The 15,953-nt window shown below is 42.1% G+C and overlaps 1 protein-coding gene across 2 annotated transcripts; it reads left to right on the forward strand.

Annotated features, from left to right (window-relative positions):
- Positions 1 to 1,142: 1,142 nt before the first annotated feature.
- gas6 (growth arrest-specific 6) lies at positions 1,143 to 15,318 on the forward strand. 2 transcript variants are annotated; one of them, XM_069173826.1, is made up of 15 exons: positions 1,143 to 1,704; positions 1,968 to 2,128; positions 4,280 to 4,304; positions 4,430 to 4,492; positions 6,859 to 6,981; positions 7,965 to 8,084; positions 8,819 to 8,941; positions 9,998 to 10,119; positions 10,647 to 10,765; positions 11,150 to 11,339; positions 11,443 to 11,607; positions 11,709 to 11,877; positions 12,174 to 12,313; positions 12,394 to 12,595; positions 13,229 to 15,318. In XM_069173826.1, the coding sequence occupies exons 1-15, from the start codon at positions 1,626 to 1,628 to the stop codon at positions 13,375 to 13,377; spliced, it is 1,950 nt and encodes a 649-aa protein (XP_069029927.1). In that variant the 5' UTR covers positions 1,143 to 1,625; the 3' UTR covers positions 13,378 to 15,318. The 2 variants fall into 2 exon arrangements, with proteins under 2 accessions (XP_069029927.1, XP_069029928.1); XM_069173827.1 differs by lacking the exon at positions 4,430 to 4,492.
- The last annotated feature ends 635 nt before the right edge of the window (positions 15,319 to 15,953 follow it).

The following is a 15,953-nucleotide window of genomic DNA, read 5'->3' on the forward strand; positions in this document are numbered from 1 at the left end:
ACAGCGGAGCACTTTCTCCAAAAGACTCCTCCAGCTCCGCTGTCACAAGGACAGATACAGGAGATCGTTCCTGCCCACTGCAATAAGACTGTACAATAACTCACCTCTGGCAAAATCCATCATCTAACAATAATACCGTTGTCTGTTTTTCTTGGTTGTTTAAATATAAAAAAAAAAAAAAAAACCTTTGCACTATTGTTTAGTTAGTTTTAATTTAATTTAATTATTCCATTTTATTTTATTCTATTTATTGTATATACTGTGCATTTTTATATTCAATATTTTTTTCTGTTATTTTATTGCTTTCCCATATCTATAAATGCTGCTGTAGCGAAAAAATGTCCCCTTGGGGATTAATAAAGTAACTATCTATCTATCTATCTATCTATCTATCTATCTATCTAAATATAATGCTCATACATAATGCATTAATAAGTAATTCATCAGCCTCTAAAATATTAATTATTTGCAAGTTAAAACACTATTAAAAGTGATACATAAAAATGTGCAAAGTAGGTCTCAAAAAGTGTATAATTAACTGAAATGTTTTAGAAATAAAGTCAGTGGTATTTAGGACATCTAGTCAAGTGTTTATGAGGTATTTGTATTATCCTCTTTTTTTTCATGTTCAGCTACTACTTTATACCTCTACTACTCCACTGCTTGGTAGCCGGGGCAATCAAGATTTCACACACTTAACATCTCATAAAATATGATAACATGTTTTGCATCATAATGCTGCTTAAAAGCAAATTAATCAGTTAATTAATTAATCAAGTTAATCAGTTAATGAATTGAAACCGCGACAGGCCGCTGTCAGTAAGTTTTACTTGAGATACTTGAAATCAGATTTGTTTTACTAAGATTTCAAATGCCAGACTTTTGCTTTTATTTATCTATTTATTAGTTTGTTAGTATACTATAACGACTGTTGGACATTTTTACGTCAAGTACAAGTATTCCATCTAAAAACTGCATTTACTTGAATAAAACACCCAAAACATGGTGAAAGCATGGTTAAAGTTTTTTTTTTTTTTTTTTTTTTGTTCCTCACGCACTCACTCGCACATCCACCCACTGGGGGGAGGAGGAGGAGGAGGAGGAGGGAAGGAGGAGGAGGGAGGGATGAAAAGGAGTGTGGAGGGCTGCATCAATACAAACTCCTGCCTGCACTTCTCGGAGCTACTCCCCCCCTCCTCCTGAAGCAGCAGAGGCACGCAGTCTTTCTCCGCAGACTGTCCGGTCCTCAGAGGGCTTAAAAAACACCAGGAACAAAGTGCGGGACACGCACCGCAATGGGGACGAGCTGAACCGCAGAGCGAAGGAACGAGGTCGGTCGCCTGATTCGCTCGTGCCGTCTTTTAAACGGTGCGCTGGGAGAGGACGCGCGCGGAGGTTGTTTTTTTTTTTTTTTTTTTATATATTAGCTCGCGACGATTCCACATCCGAGACGTTTAACGGCCGAAACGGTCGCACGAGCCAGTCACCTGAATACCTGCAGCGTTTTCTTAACGCTCACACCGAGAGAGGACGGAGACCGGGCGGAGAGACCGCAGTACCAGGGGTGAGGGGGGGGTGGACCGGAGAAAGTTTCTCGAGCTTGGCGCAAACACAGCGGTTAAACAATGCGGTTGACCCCGACAAAGTCCCTTTCACCGGCGGCAGCCCTGGTAATCCTGCTGGCCGTCCGCTGGTCCGACGGCAGTAAGTAAACATTTACGTGCTAGGTGGCTACCAGCTAGCTCGCCTTTTTGACATTTGAGTAGTGGCTGATGCTGATACATGTCTTGGTTATTAGCGCTGTTAACGTGGGGGTGTGTGTGTGTGTGTGGGGGGGGGGGGGGGGGGGGGTGTTTCGCAACCGTTCTCCCCTGTTTTCGTGTGCGGAGTTGTTTGACCTTCTCTCGCAGGTAAATTAACTTGTTTTGGCGTGGGTTTTTTTTTTGTTTTTTTTGTTTTTCTTTCAGTTGAATTGTCCCCTGAAGAGGCGAACCAGTTCCTGAGCAGACACAGGAGGGCAAATCAAGTTTTCGAGGAGACGAAGCAAGGGCACCTGGAGAGGGAGTGTGTGGAGGAAAGGTGCACGAAAGAGGAGGCCAGAGAGGTGTTTGAAAACGACCCGGAGACGGTGAGTGTGTTCACGACTTAAAAGCCCCAAAACAAGGTTGAGGTGCCACGAAACCATGCTTCCTCTCTCTGAGCGCTGCAGTCCCACAACAAACTCAATCAAAGCACCGTTACCAGCGAGGTTTATATCCCATACTGCAACTCGTGCAAGGTTTACATCATGTTCATATTGACAGCATATTGATGACTGTAAAGTGACACCAGCCGAATGATTCATAGTCTGGGCTGCTGGTGTTCATGCTCCAATAACTCCAGCACACGTAACATCCCCATATCAAAGACTCCGCATGTTTTCTTTTTGTTTGTTTTTGTGACACGCAATTGAGTCAGCCTGGCTTAAGTTTTAGCTTATGAATTCCCGTGTTTGTGATGACACTTATCATCCCTGCATGTCCTTTCATACTTGCGTGCATGTGTGTTTTGCATTTCCTGAAGTTTGGCCTCATTTAGTGCATCTGGCTGAGGTTGTCGCCAAATGTGGAAAACACCTGGATATCTTTTTTTTTTTTTTTTTTTTTTTTCAATCTGTGAAAGCTGATCAGCTGTTTTTCTCAAATGTGTTTGATTCAACACAGCCATGCACATTACCTCACTAATCTCAATATGCTCTCTCGCCCTGTTTTTCTGTTTGACATTTAGCAACAAACAGAATCCATTGTACTGCGTGTGCTCAGGAATATTTACTGCAGATTAGTTAGCCATACATGAATGTATAGATCAGCCTTTCCAGCCATGCGAATACATAAGCCTATTGAATATATATATATATATATACAAACATGTGCTGAATATGCAAATAAGCTGTGTCAAGAAAACATGAGACTGAGGCTGAGAGTGCAACCTTTCTCAGTGAGATAAGTGAGCCATTCATAATTTCCCAAACCCCTTTAAAATGTAAATTGAAATATCAGCAACTGGTGCATCCTGAAATTGTTGAATGTTTCTGATTTTGTTTTTTCTGTGTAGTCGATTTGATTTGTTTTGTAAGTGACTCAGATTGAGACGTTTACATGGAGGTAGCATTACACTGGTGATGCTGTGCCCTTCAAATGTCACGCCTACTCTTTGAGATTTGTCGCTGTTGAATTGAGAGGGATCAAATTAGGCAATCAATGACTCAGAGATTACTTGTAAGATTAGTCAAGCAGAGAGACATGGAGGCAGAAGGAGGACTGACGGAGGGAGGATTAAAATCAAGTTGAGCTGGGTTCGGAGGAAAAGGTGAAGTCAGGTGGTGTGGAAAGTAGAAGAGTGATTGTACGCTTGAAGTTTCTAACCATGCCGTGACACAAAGCTGCAGTCTCATTCATAGCTGCATTATTCATTCTTAAAGTGCCCGTCTCTGACTCTGCATTTCCTTCTGCTGCAGCTTTGTGTCTCTGCAGAGAGAGAGAGAGAGATAGACTTGGGAGTTCCTGGGTACTCACGATCATCCTCGGACTCGCATGCGATCACGCCTGGTCTCACTCAACATGGTTTCTGGTCTCATTCGTTAGATGACCTTTCAAGAGGGACAGATAGCCGATAGTCTCAACTGACTATCGTGTCAGGGTCAAGTTCAGTAATCGTCTCGTTAGTGCTGGGACCACACTACATCTTATAGCAAATGTTCCTCACATTTGCAAATCAGGTTTTTAATCAGGCTTTACATTGTGTAAGATGTCCTTAACTTCAGCAGAATTTTGCCTGATCACTGACACTTTACAAGACATCGTCTTCACCTAAAACCTGCTGCATCTGGCACCGACTGCAGCAAATCTCAGATTTTGACCTACATGTGGAGGAATGCTGCAACCAGCATGCAGGAGGGATTCCTACCATCAGGAATGCAGAGAATTCTCAGGCAGCTCCTAATGAAGGGCTGCACCTGTTAGACAGAGCAGATTACAGAGTAATCATGTCATAATCTCTGTCTAAATAAAATGCACACCCATGAATGGACAACGGTTTATGAATCACATTTCCTTTTAATGAGTAAAAGCACAGAAATAAGATGTAAAACAAAACCAAATCCTAGATAATGTCAAGTATTAATGGAACCCCCCCTAATTGCAAGCAATTATTTAGACAATCTTGTCCTATTTATATTTTTATTTATATGCGTATATAATGTTATCCTCCTCTGTTTTTCCATCTCTTCTCTCTGATTCAGGACTACTTCTATCCCAAGTATTTAGGTAAGTTTTCATTCTGCTTTAAACCCTTCACCCACAACACTCACGACAACCAACTCCATTGATTATATGTTTATCATCTCGTCATCTCATCATTTTAATTTCTTTTGTTTTTTGTCTCTGTCTAGCTTGTATGGAGAGGTTTGGAGATTCTGAAAAGAAAAAGCAGGATCTGGTCACATGCGTCCACAGTGAGTTTTATCTCCACTGATCTGTCTGTCGACTTCCCATCATCGCTTGATTGTCAGACTACGAGTCCTCCTTTTCTCATTTTTTTTTTTCCACAGACTCTCTCTCACTCTGTCTTTCTTTTCATTGTGCAGCATTCAGAGACAGGCAGGGTTGTGCTGCACTGCAGTATCACGGCTCTGCATCACACTCGGGCGTTCACTCCCCCTAAGTCGAATAGGAATATGAAGGAAACATGTGCTGTGTTACTTTCTTATCGCAGCATGACACACCTAACTGAGTCTGTGGCTTTAAGGGGGTCTGATTATGCGACATGTGCGTCAGCTCAGGTATCTATGAGTAACATTGCAGCACTTGGCTTCAGTGATGCTGCACACCGGTGAGAATGAGTGACACACCCCTTCATTCGTCACATACTCACCCACTTTTTGGGCAACTGCACAAAGCTCCTTCGTTGGTTGGCTCAGCAGAGGAGTGACGTGAGTGGAGCGCAGGTTTTGTGCTGCATCAGGATACAGGACCGACCCGGCTTTACTGCTATTGGCTGAGGAGTCTCTGGGTGGGGGTTTCCGTGACTCAGCTGCAGCATCGTGGCTCTTTAACATACGGCAGTGCTTCTTTTTTTTTCTTTTTTTTCTTTTTCACCAACTGTCAGCACACAGTCTCTTTCTCACCACTTCTCTCTGCCTCCATCTCGCCCATCTGTTTCAGTGCAGTCTCGTAGTGGCTGGTATGCCGGTATCAAAGCAGATCATGGCTTTCCTCCAATGCCATTTATGGAATATTTAGGACATGGAATTTGAAAAACACTGCATATTACGGAAAGACATACCAAAAGCAGAGTTCATTGTAAGCACAGCAGACGTGTCAGTTCTCCCATTCCTCCCTGCTTCTATTCTTAGTCTGCAGTATTTGGGGAGTTGCACTGCAGAGAAAATAGATACAAATAGATCTTTGGAAATTTCCTGTTCTCTTGCATATACTGCACATCAAATGATTGGTGCTGCCTTGTAACCTTTGTAGGTTGGGACCCGGCAGTGTAACTTGCTGTTAAAGGACCACTTAAATCTTAAGTAGAGGAAATAATGTGGCTCCTGCAGCTACGCTGCTTGCTAATAGACGGCCACGTATCCCTAACCAGGACCTTGGGCTGACATAGATTGGATTTATTTAACATCTGCACTCCCTCAGTAGAGATTAGGAAAGCATGTACTAATGCTGAATGAGATACTTCCCATGTCACTCCAACTGAGGCGTGTTGCTAAAAGCTGTCTTCATTTTGATTTGTCCTGAAGGCCACAGAAGTAGATGGATGCAAATGACTGGAACTCAATTGAATGCAGTATGTTTATCATAACGTTTATTTTGGTGAAATATTTCTAACATTTCTAAAAAAAAATGTACAGAGTTGGACAACAGCGTCATCACTTCAAAACTGCTTGGTGATTGACATGCAGGAATAAATCACCCACAAATCAGTGCACCATTCTTCCATTAATTGAGTTAATTACTGCCGAATACAATAAGATGGTCCGTGCATAAATCTTCATTTAACCTGATGGTGGGGCTTAATTTTGTCGGTGCTGTAACTCAGTTCTTCGCCTCACTCAGCATTGATCGATTAATGGGCTCATCCCTATAGTGCATTTATTTGGTAATTCAACAGTCTCCCCTTATTTCACTACTGATTGTTGAGTCAGCATATTTTGCAAAATTGTATTATTAAATATAATCTGAAGCCACTAATAGAAGCTTCAATGACAAAAAAAGTTTCACAGTTATGATAGTTTTACAAGTATGATACAATAATAATATGTAGTTTTGTGACATTATCATCTGCTGAAAAATGGCCCGAGTTAAAAGTTGTGCCCTTTTTGTTTACTATGTAAACCTAACCGTCTCTTGGTCCTCTCATTTTCTCCCGTCTTTATCCTTTTTTGTCTGCCTCTGAACTCACACAAACATGCCCAGACTTGTCGAGGACTCAAACTCCACTGCTCGCAAAAGGAAACTGTTTGGGGAGAGAAAATATTTACACACTCCTACACAAGCTTGGAGTGAAAGAGAGTGAAAATATTCAGTAGACAAATTAGGCAAAGGGAAATGAAAAGACAGATTAATATCTATTTGATGTTGTCTCTTGAGAGGTTGAGGACAGGTTCGGTGGGAAGGACTGAATTAGGGCTTCTCTGGAAGTAGAGCTTAGCCAGCATTAGGCTATTTATACTGAACTCCTGATATGCAGAACATAAGAGATGCCCTTCCTCTGTCTGGATGGTATACAGTTACACTCACTGGATGCATCCCTAACTCAATTTTGAAGCAGTAACACTTATTTCTCTGTCTGTGTTTCGCTCCCACTTTTAAGATATTCCAGACCAGTGCTCGCCTTCTCCCTGCAACGCCAGAGGTACGGTGCGCTGCGAGGACAAAAAGGGCGACTTCCTCTGTCACTGTTTTACAGGCTGGACAGGAGCCAGATGTGAGAAAGGTATGGTCATCACTGTGGGAAGAAAGATGCTACGTAGTTGGACACTGTGTGCTAGAGCTCAGCAGAGGTTGAATTTGTGCACCGTCATTCAGTGTCTCTCAGACACACACACAGCGTCTCCGCATAGATATCATCACTGTGACCTTGATTCTGACAGCCGGCTCCTGTCATATCCACTGGTGACTTTCCATCACTCCCATCAGTCTCTTATGTCTTAAATAGCACCATTATTTATATCAGTGGTGTTGAAAGTAACTTGACCTTGCAAAGCTTGGTTTCTATTGCTTTTGTTTCACTTTTAACTGTTATTGATGTCATTTATCTTTGATATCCAACTGCTGCTGTTATTGATGATGTGTGACTGGTGTGTCGGGTCAATATGAACTGCATGTACAGGAACTGCAGGAATCCATGTCTCTTTAGAGGTCAAAGCTAGTCTTGTGTTCAGATGTGAGGGGAGGTTTGCATCTGTTCTAAAAGAAGTGAACGTTAAATGTAAATGTATTGAATGTTAAGTCTATATGCAGGAAATGGAAAGCACAAATGATCTCTGGGAGGGAAAGAGGAACATGTTTTCTCTGATTTATGGCACAGCCACCGTTCCACACATTTCCACTGTGAGTCATCCTGCCACCTTACTGAGAGGAAACCAAAACAGATTCAGTTTGACTCGGACCGAGCCTTTTCCACTTGACGACCGCACTCCTCCTAAACACTCCGCTGCAGGAACATAGTGTGTCTGTCATTTGTAAGGCGTTTAACAAAGTACAAGTTTGAGTGAGCAAACTGTATCAAACTGAGTATGCACCACTACTCCAAAAAAAAAAAAAAAAAAAACCTTTCAAAATCAATAACTATAAATACAACTCTATCCTGAATGCGACGGGAAATCTTAACACGAGCCCAGCAGCCCGATGCTGCACGCAGCCCATGATGATGTTTTTCCTGCGTCCATGTTGACCGTGCTACTGTCTCGTTTGCAGATGTCGATGAGTGCAGCAAGGAAAATGGAGGGTGTCACCACGAATGCAACAACACTATGGGTAGTTACCGCTGCTCCTGTCGCCAAGGCTACATGTTGGTAGGACGACACATGTGTAACGGTAAGACACAAACACCAGATACACTTCATCTAGCAGCTACAACCGTGTCAGTACTGTAACTGCAAATAACACTTTGTTTGAGTTTGCACTATAACAATATTGAATCTTCTTCATACTTTGATGGTTGATATTATTTATGCAGTTAATCTTAATCAGTTAATCTAATTTGCATGAATTTTGATCCTTGCGACTGTTGTTTTGTCTTGGGGGAAATAACTATCATTGTAAGTCCATCAAGTATAGTCCGCTTACTTATATAAAGTAGACCAAAACACATTATGAGCTCTTGCTGTGCACACACAGTCCTTTTTTTTTTTTTCTTTTAAAGCTTATTTAAAGCTGTATGTTTCCACAGATGAGAGAAGTAAAATCATCACGTTGAAATTTCCGTCTGATTTAATGCCTCCATGAAGTAGTTTCAGTGAATTGCTGGAACAAGCACAAACGGTTTGTACTTAAAAAGCGATGCTGTCAAACAGTGTGGAGCCGAGTGTAGGATTACATCATTGCACTGATTACTTCTCCGCTGCTTTGGAGGAAATGTTTTAATAGTTGTGATTCAAGTGGCTTCCTAATCAGGTCCAGCATTTACTAGTGACTGATGTCTTTTTCTGTCCCAAATTTCAGAGGCGCACATTCTCTCCTCCGATGTTTTGTCCTTCAAGTTGACGACTTGGTTCTGTTGAATTTCATCCAGACTTGGATTCCAGCTGACCATATTGTGTGTCTTTCAGATGTGGACGAGTGTGAGGACTCAGGTGTGTGTGGAACAGCACAATGTGAGAATACGGAGGGTGGCTACGATTGCTTGTGTGAAGTTGGCTACGTCTACGACAACCAAACCAAGACCTGTGTTGGTAAGTGTGTGTGTGTGTGTTAACCTCACAAAAATATAATAGACAAGACACGCATAGCTTCATGAGAACTGACTGAGGAGCAGCTTCAGCCTCAGCAGGACTTGATGCAGCTGCGTTGTGAGGTCGAGAAAGGAATGCAAAGACATTTGGAGAAACTTCTGAACAAGTAGGTAACAGGTCACCGTCCACTGTTGTACAGTCTGTCTGAGCCTTCAGAAAAAGTTCAGTCTAGGAGTTAAACACACAAACTGACCCTTTGATTCACATGAACTCGGTACATATTGGTACTGCTTGACAGCTTTATGGCTGCAAATATGGCCAAATATGTGAGATACAGCTAAAAAAATGTTTACTTCATATAATCATTTATATAAAGACATGCTACAATCACACAATATATACCAACCGTCCTTGGAGCTTAATGACTGGAATCAATAGCTCAACATGTATCAATCTGATCTTGTATTCTGTATGTAAAAGAAGTTTGTCCCATGTGTTTTACCCCCAATATACGCATTTGGAGACATTGACTAAACTGCTTAACATAAAAAAAAAAAAAAAGTGCTATTTTAACAGTTGCTAACAACAGAATCAGATAGAAAAACCACAACATCAGGTCTGTTGGCAACAACATGGACGAAGAATGTGGACTTAAATCAAAGCCATCAATCACTCGTGTGCCCTGTTCTGCTCTGCAGTGGAAACCAGACTTTTCATAACCTCAGTGATCCTCCGTAGAGAATTTATGTTTATTATAGCCAACCGCCTCATGGCCATGTAGGGTTGTATATGGAGCAGGGAGATACCACCCAAACAACGCAAAAGGCCACTTGACCCAAGTGTTGTTTGCATTCCCAGATATGTTGACAGGATAGGGTTGTTTTTTTTCTTGCATTCCTGTGGGACTCATGTTTTATTTTCAGCTTTGAAAAATCATGTTTTTAATAATTCCTGCACTGATGAACTGCCTGTTTCTCTGTAATCTTTTTGCACCCCAATTATAACTTTGATCTCTCCGTCTCTTTAATTCCCCCAACTTGCTCTGTCACCTGTCAGATGTGGATGAATGTGAGGCAGGTGTGTGTGCAGAGGAGTGTTTAAACACTCCAGGGAGTTTCCGTTGTCTCTGTGATGGTCGTCAGGGCATGAAGCTGGGGCAGGACCTCCGGAGCTGTAAGGTGAAATACATTAACCGCTGCACATTAACTGGCCCTTTCAAATTCTACCTTTGTTGTTAAACATGAATTAAATGCTGCCTCTTTAATCTATCAAACAATTTTGGGCGGGATATTTAGGTCTTCAAAACTCTTTAAAAAGCATTGAATTCAATTTTCCAACGTTAAAAATACTTTAAAAATAGTTATATAATATGTTCTTTGTTTTTCTTCATACTTTCATGTTTTAGATTAGATCTTGACTTTATTAATCCCACAGTGGGGAAATTCGGTCGCCACAGCAGCAAAGACAAACAAAAAGTGCTCACAATATGAACATTTACAAATACGTACAAGATATAAGAAATAAGATAAATACAAAATAATTATTTTCGGAAAAAAAAAAATTGGATTGTGAAACAGGTCTACGTGGAACTCAGTGAGCCGTGCAGAAACTCTGTACGACTCAAGATGCCGCCTGTGTCTTTGTATGTTTCTCGTGAGGTGTCGTCCTGTGTTATATCCGTGTTGTTGTGTGTTTTGTCCTGCAGTCCATAACTCCGTGTATGTTGCCGTCTCTGAAGAGGAACTCCCGTTCTCTTTACCTGGGGCGCATGTTCAGCGCCGTTCCGGTGGTGAGGCTGCGTTTTCGCCGCAGGATTCAAACGGGGTGAGAAAATAGTACAAAATGATGACATTTTTGATAAGCAATAAGCTTATAGTTGACTTTTTCTTCAAAAAAATGTATTTCATCCTCTTAAAAATGCAACTGTACATCGGTGTCGTTGAGTGATTTTTGGCCCTGAACCACTTCCTGTATTGAATTCTTGTACATAATTTAGTTTGTATTAAAGGAAAACGGCATGATAAAAGTTGAAAAAGAAACCCACTTTGTTCGTGCCAAAGTAAAATAAAAAGGAATTAAATTGGTTCTTAAAAGAGATTTTTTTTGCTTCTCTCCTTTATGTATTTCTGCTTTAACGTTGTCATAGTGACCCATTCAAACATTGGTACTCGCTGCTCTTCATCTCCATCTCTGCTCCCCACTTCCTAGCTTTTCGGCAGAGTTCGACTTCCGCACCTACGATGACGAGGGGGTGATCTTCTTTGCTGGAGGTCATCTAAACAGCTCCTGGATCGTGCTGGCAATGCATCATGGGAAGCTGGAGCTGCAGCTGAAGTACGGTGCAGTCAGCAGGGTCACCAGCAGTGGACCCATCGTCAATGACGGCCAGTGGAGAAAGGTTGGAAGTTTCTGTCAGAGATGGTCAAGAGCCGTGATACATTGTCCACTTTAGCTTCATCATTTGATTGACAGCTTCTTAAATGTGCCGTTTCTCCTCTCAGATCTCGGTGGAGGAGCAGGGGCGGAGTCTGGTGATTAAGATTGACAGGGAGGCTGTCATGAAGATTGCAGTAAACGGTGATCTGTTTACACTGAAGAAGGGCATGCACGAACTCAACCTCACTGTGGGAGGAGTCCCTTTCAGAGAGGACGGCCTTGTCAATCAGGTGTTTGTTTGTATGTGCTGATGTAAATTTCTTGAATATGCACAAAAAGTAAATTCTCCTTACACATTCCTCAACTATCATTGCTTTATCACGTACTGCAGGTGAACCCCCGTCTGGACGGTTGTATGAAGGAGTGGCGCTGGCTGACGGGTGAAGACACCTCCATACAAGAAACCATTCGATCCAACGACAACATGCAGTGTTTTAGCGCAGAGGATCCAGGGGCATATTACCCCGGCACAGGCTTCGCTCTCTTCAACATAAGCTACGGTACTGTGTGTGTGTGTGTGTGTGTGTGTGTGTGTGTGTGTGTGTGTGTGAAGCTGTGTGTGTGTGTGTGTATGTGTGTGTGAAGCTGTGTGTGTGCGTATGTGCGCGTGCTTGTTCGGGGCTTGCATAACTAATCCTAACTGTTCCTTCCTGAAGCAGTTAGTCAGTGTTAAATTAGTTTGGTTGACTGAGTTTGCTTTCGTCATTGTAAATAACATTTTGCAACTTTAACCTCATCCTTGTTTGTCGGTAAAGTTAACATCCTGCTCTTCTCACTCTTCCTGTTTTGGATTCAGAATCACAGAACCTAAGCATCCAGCTGACCCTGCGTCCTACTTCTGCTATCGGCGTGCTGTTTGCACTTGTTCACCAGGACAGAGTCCCTCTTTCTATCGCTCTGGCCGACTACCATCCCACAACTGAGGAGTGGCGAGATGTGAGCGCATTACAGCTCAGCCTTTGAATGTATTTCTAATCGACATGTTTTATGAAAACTGATCCTCTGTGTGTCTTCAGTTTGTTCTGGTATCTGTTGGGGACACCATCATTGCCAGCTCTCCTGCGCCCTTGTGTGACGGCGATAGCCATCAAATCCAGGTGACAATCTCAGGCAACCACACACTCCTGCTGGTCGATGGCCAACCGGGACGAAGTGAAGACGCCGAAGTTCCTACTGACCTCCTGTCCCAGTCCAGCACCTTCATAGGAGGCCTCCCTGGTGAGGACGCACACTTTAGCTTATAGGCTTTTATTGACGTTATGCTGGAGATTGTTCTGCAGCAGTGAGTTTAAAAACTTAATTTAATAATTATTAGTAATAATTAGTTAATTTTTCACCTGTATAATATCCCACTTCTGATATATATTGAAGGCCAGCCTTTATATTCTTATCACATTTTTCCCTAATATCAATATCGGTCTCATTGATCAGGATGTTTTGGTGTAGAAAATGTGCAGAGACACGTTTGTATTTATAAATGTAGATTGTTAAATTCTGCTGATGTTCAGTTATCTTGGAAAAAGATTATTCTGCCTAATGTATAAACAGTGAACCCACAGCTTCCTTTGTTATATGCATGACTGTCCTGTGCACTCTGCAAAACATCCGCATCGACAAAACATGATCTTACTCAGTGAGTGAGTAATGACCACGAGCATTTATTTTGCTTTGCTTCTTGTAAACATTAATCATCACTTCTGTACTGACTGGCAGTTAGAAACAGCTTTGACATTTCCCATTATAATTTAAAACTTTTTTGTATTTTCTACTGCTCCTCAGGTCACAGTCGGAACGCCTCCACAGTCCATCTTGTGGTTTGCTGACTTGCATGTTGTCATTTCTTTCCCCCAGATGTTTCTCTGGTGTCCACGCTGGTGTCGGCACCCTACAGCGGTTGTATGGAGGTCAGTGTAAACGGACAGTCTCTGGACCTGGACCAGGCCATCTACAAACACAACGACATCCGCTCACACTCCTGCCCCCTGCTGGACTCTCACTAGTGACCGGTGCTCGAGACTGCCAAAAAAACGATCCATAAGCAGTTCATTGAGGCAATGGGGACAATGTCCAATAAATTTATAAAAGCTCTGACTAGCGGGGAGATGTTTTAGATTGGAATGTAACAACAACAACAAAAAAAACTGGACCAGGTTTCACTGTGCAAACGAAGCCTTAGCCCAGCATCACCCCCCTTGTCCCTGTACTGTGATGCCACTGCTGCCTAGAGGCATTTCGGTATTATGACTCGGTCAGATAGTTAGTATAACATCCACTGTACTAAGAAGAAGATATGGGAATATATGCTGCACAACATTGCCTCAAAAACTGCCCATGTATCGAAGCTTTGTAAGTCCACCAGACCACACAGGGCCTTATCCGGATCAGTGCTAAACGGCTGGTCTTGGGTCAGCCTACTACGCCTGGCATCTTGTGCTTAAATGCAGATCTGACTGGAACTTTGTAGGCAGAGTGACTCCTCTGTGGTCGTGTTGCTTACATCCAGATCACCCAAAGGCTCACGTTCACAGAGCTTGAAATAATCAAGTCCTATGAAACAATGGGGACCATATATATATATATATCTGATGTAGCACTATATAGATATAGATATATATATATATATCTATATCTATATAGTGCTACATCAGTTACCCTACTCAGAGAAAATGTGTCAACAGGTGCTCAGAGATTCCTGAGTGTTTGGTACATAATGACTTTGGGATTAATTGGGGACTAATAAATCTCATTTGCCCCTTTTTAAAAGCTGAATCCCCAACATGGAGATGCTGTATTTTAGGCACAACTTTGTGTTCTGTAGAAAACCTTGCACAGAGTTGCAGGTATAAATGGACTGCAGTGTAGAGCCATATTCTTGATGTCCTCTCGACTAGAGAAGCACTCCATGTGTGCCTGCAACCTTAAAAATCAACCATGTGCCTACAAAAGAACAACCAACCCAAACTCAACGACAGCTTCTCTCAAAACAGGTTTAATCATTTCGCAAAGGTGCAGTACTGTAACAACCCAACAAACCAAACCAACTCTTCTCCCAACAAACTCGTTGCAGTGAATACACTATGCATTTCCACCGGCGCGTTTTGGAGGATAACAGTCTTTTGAAAAAGTGACTGACACTCTGATTCTCAATCTTTAATCACCAACTTCATCACAGAGGCCCTTTCTTCCCCCCCCCCCCCACCCCGAATCACCCAGTCACAGTTAAAACCTGCCATTTACCAACCTGAGGACAGATTAGTCACAGAAGCACAGGGAGACAGGAAGGGACCCTCTCCACGACGGAGAGAGAGCACTGCATTGATCGCACCACACAAGCTACTGAGAAAAAAAAAAAGAGTGCGCTGTAATATACTGAATATGTAAATATTGTGACTGTACAATGCTTTATAAAAGACAGAAAGCAAATACTACCTTATGTTTCTGGAGGTTTTCTGCACGTTTTAAGTTGATCCAAAGTTTTAAAGAAAAATCTCTCAAAAACAGAAAAGTCGGAGCGACAAATCTGATTATTTTCTTGAAATGGGAATCGTGAGAGTGGGCGAGCAATAAATAGCCAGGGATCAAAGTAGCATCAGTCTTTAGGGAATTTCATTTTATAGGTGCTGAGCTAATCAAAACACAATAAAAACAAAGAATGTGAGTGGAGCGTTGTGATCGAGAATGCCAAAAGGGCTCCAGCGTTATTTTACTTCCCTCTACGATGTATCGTTTTATAGTTTTCCGATGGATGAATGCCCGAATATAGTGCTTGACCTGTTTATTGTTTTTATCATGTGTTGTATCTTGAACTTCTCTTTTAGTTTATATTTTTCACTTTAACTGCCAGTATGTGTACAATGCTGAGAGAAGTCTGCCTTTTGAGTTTTAACTTCCCTCAACAGTGAAAGTCCTATTTAAAAAAAATAAAAGCAGCTGTATATGAACATCAGAGAGTAAAATTGTATTTTCAGAAAAGCTATTTGTACACTGTGGTTCTGCTGAAGATCAGCTCTGACATGACGTGTTCGTGTTTGAAACTCGGGGGAGCTTTCTGCCGTGTCTCGTGGCCTCCTTCAGTGAATACAACGTGCTCGGGTATCATTACAGTTCAGGATGTAGGAAGTCTTTGATCCTTTCCAATGAGATGTTAAGCTTTGAATGCGACCGATAGTCCAGCAAGAAACGCACGAAATACAACAGAAGAGCAGCTGAAACTCCTGTTTTTAATCATTTGGAAGTGTGCAGCCTGCCACACGTCTCCTTCTCGTTCCAGTTCTCCCGACTTATTTAAAACTTGTCCACCGACAAAAATGCAAGAACAAAAGTTTCTTATTTTGTGAACGTATTTTTGACGAATGATCCCAGACGGTTCTAACTTTGACATTGTCCTCCATGAGCCGCTGGTTCATACGAGACAAAGTAGAGCTGGAGCAGAGTATGCCGAGTTGAGCGGAAGCGAGTTTTATCGCTTGTGAATTGAACGAGATTATGTTGATTTCTTCTTTCATAACTTACACGGTCTCACTTTAAGGTGAAACGATACCGTAAGAACAGCTGGCGCCGGTGGTAACGACACTTT

This window comes from Embiotoca jacksoni, unplaced genomic scaffold (genome assembly GCF_022577435.1).
Source record: "Embiotoca jacksoni isolate LCO1_2020_lvr unplaced genomic scaffold, fEmbJac1.0.p SCAF_6, whole genome shotgun sequence".
Classification (NCBI taxonomy): Eukaryota; Metazoa; Chordata; class Actinopteri; family Embiotocidae; genus Embiotoca; species Embiotoca jacksoni.

What these genes read in the sequence shown, in the direction of transcription:
- gas6 (XM_069173826.1), top strand. Translation starts at nt 1,626, where the DNA reads ATGCGGTTGACCCCGACAAAGTCCCTTTCACCGGCGGCAGCCCTGGTA. An exon ending in TCTCTTCAACATAAGCTACG is followed by an intron (nt 11,878 to 12,173) that starts GTACTGTGTGTG and finishes TTTTGGATTCAG; the next exon opens with AATCACAGAACCTAAGCATC. An exon ending in CTTCATAGGAGGCCTCCCTG is followed by an intron (nt 12,596 to 13,228) that starts GTGAGGACGCAC and finishes TCTTTCCCCCAG; the next exon opens with ATGTTTCTCTGGTGTCCACG.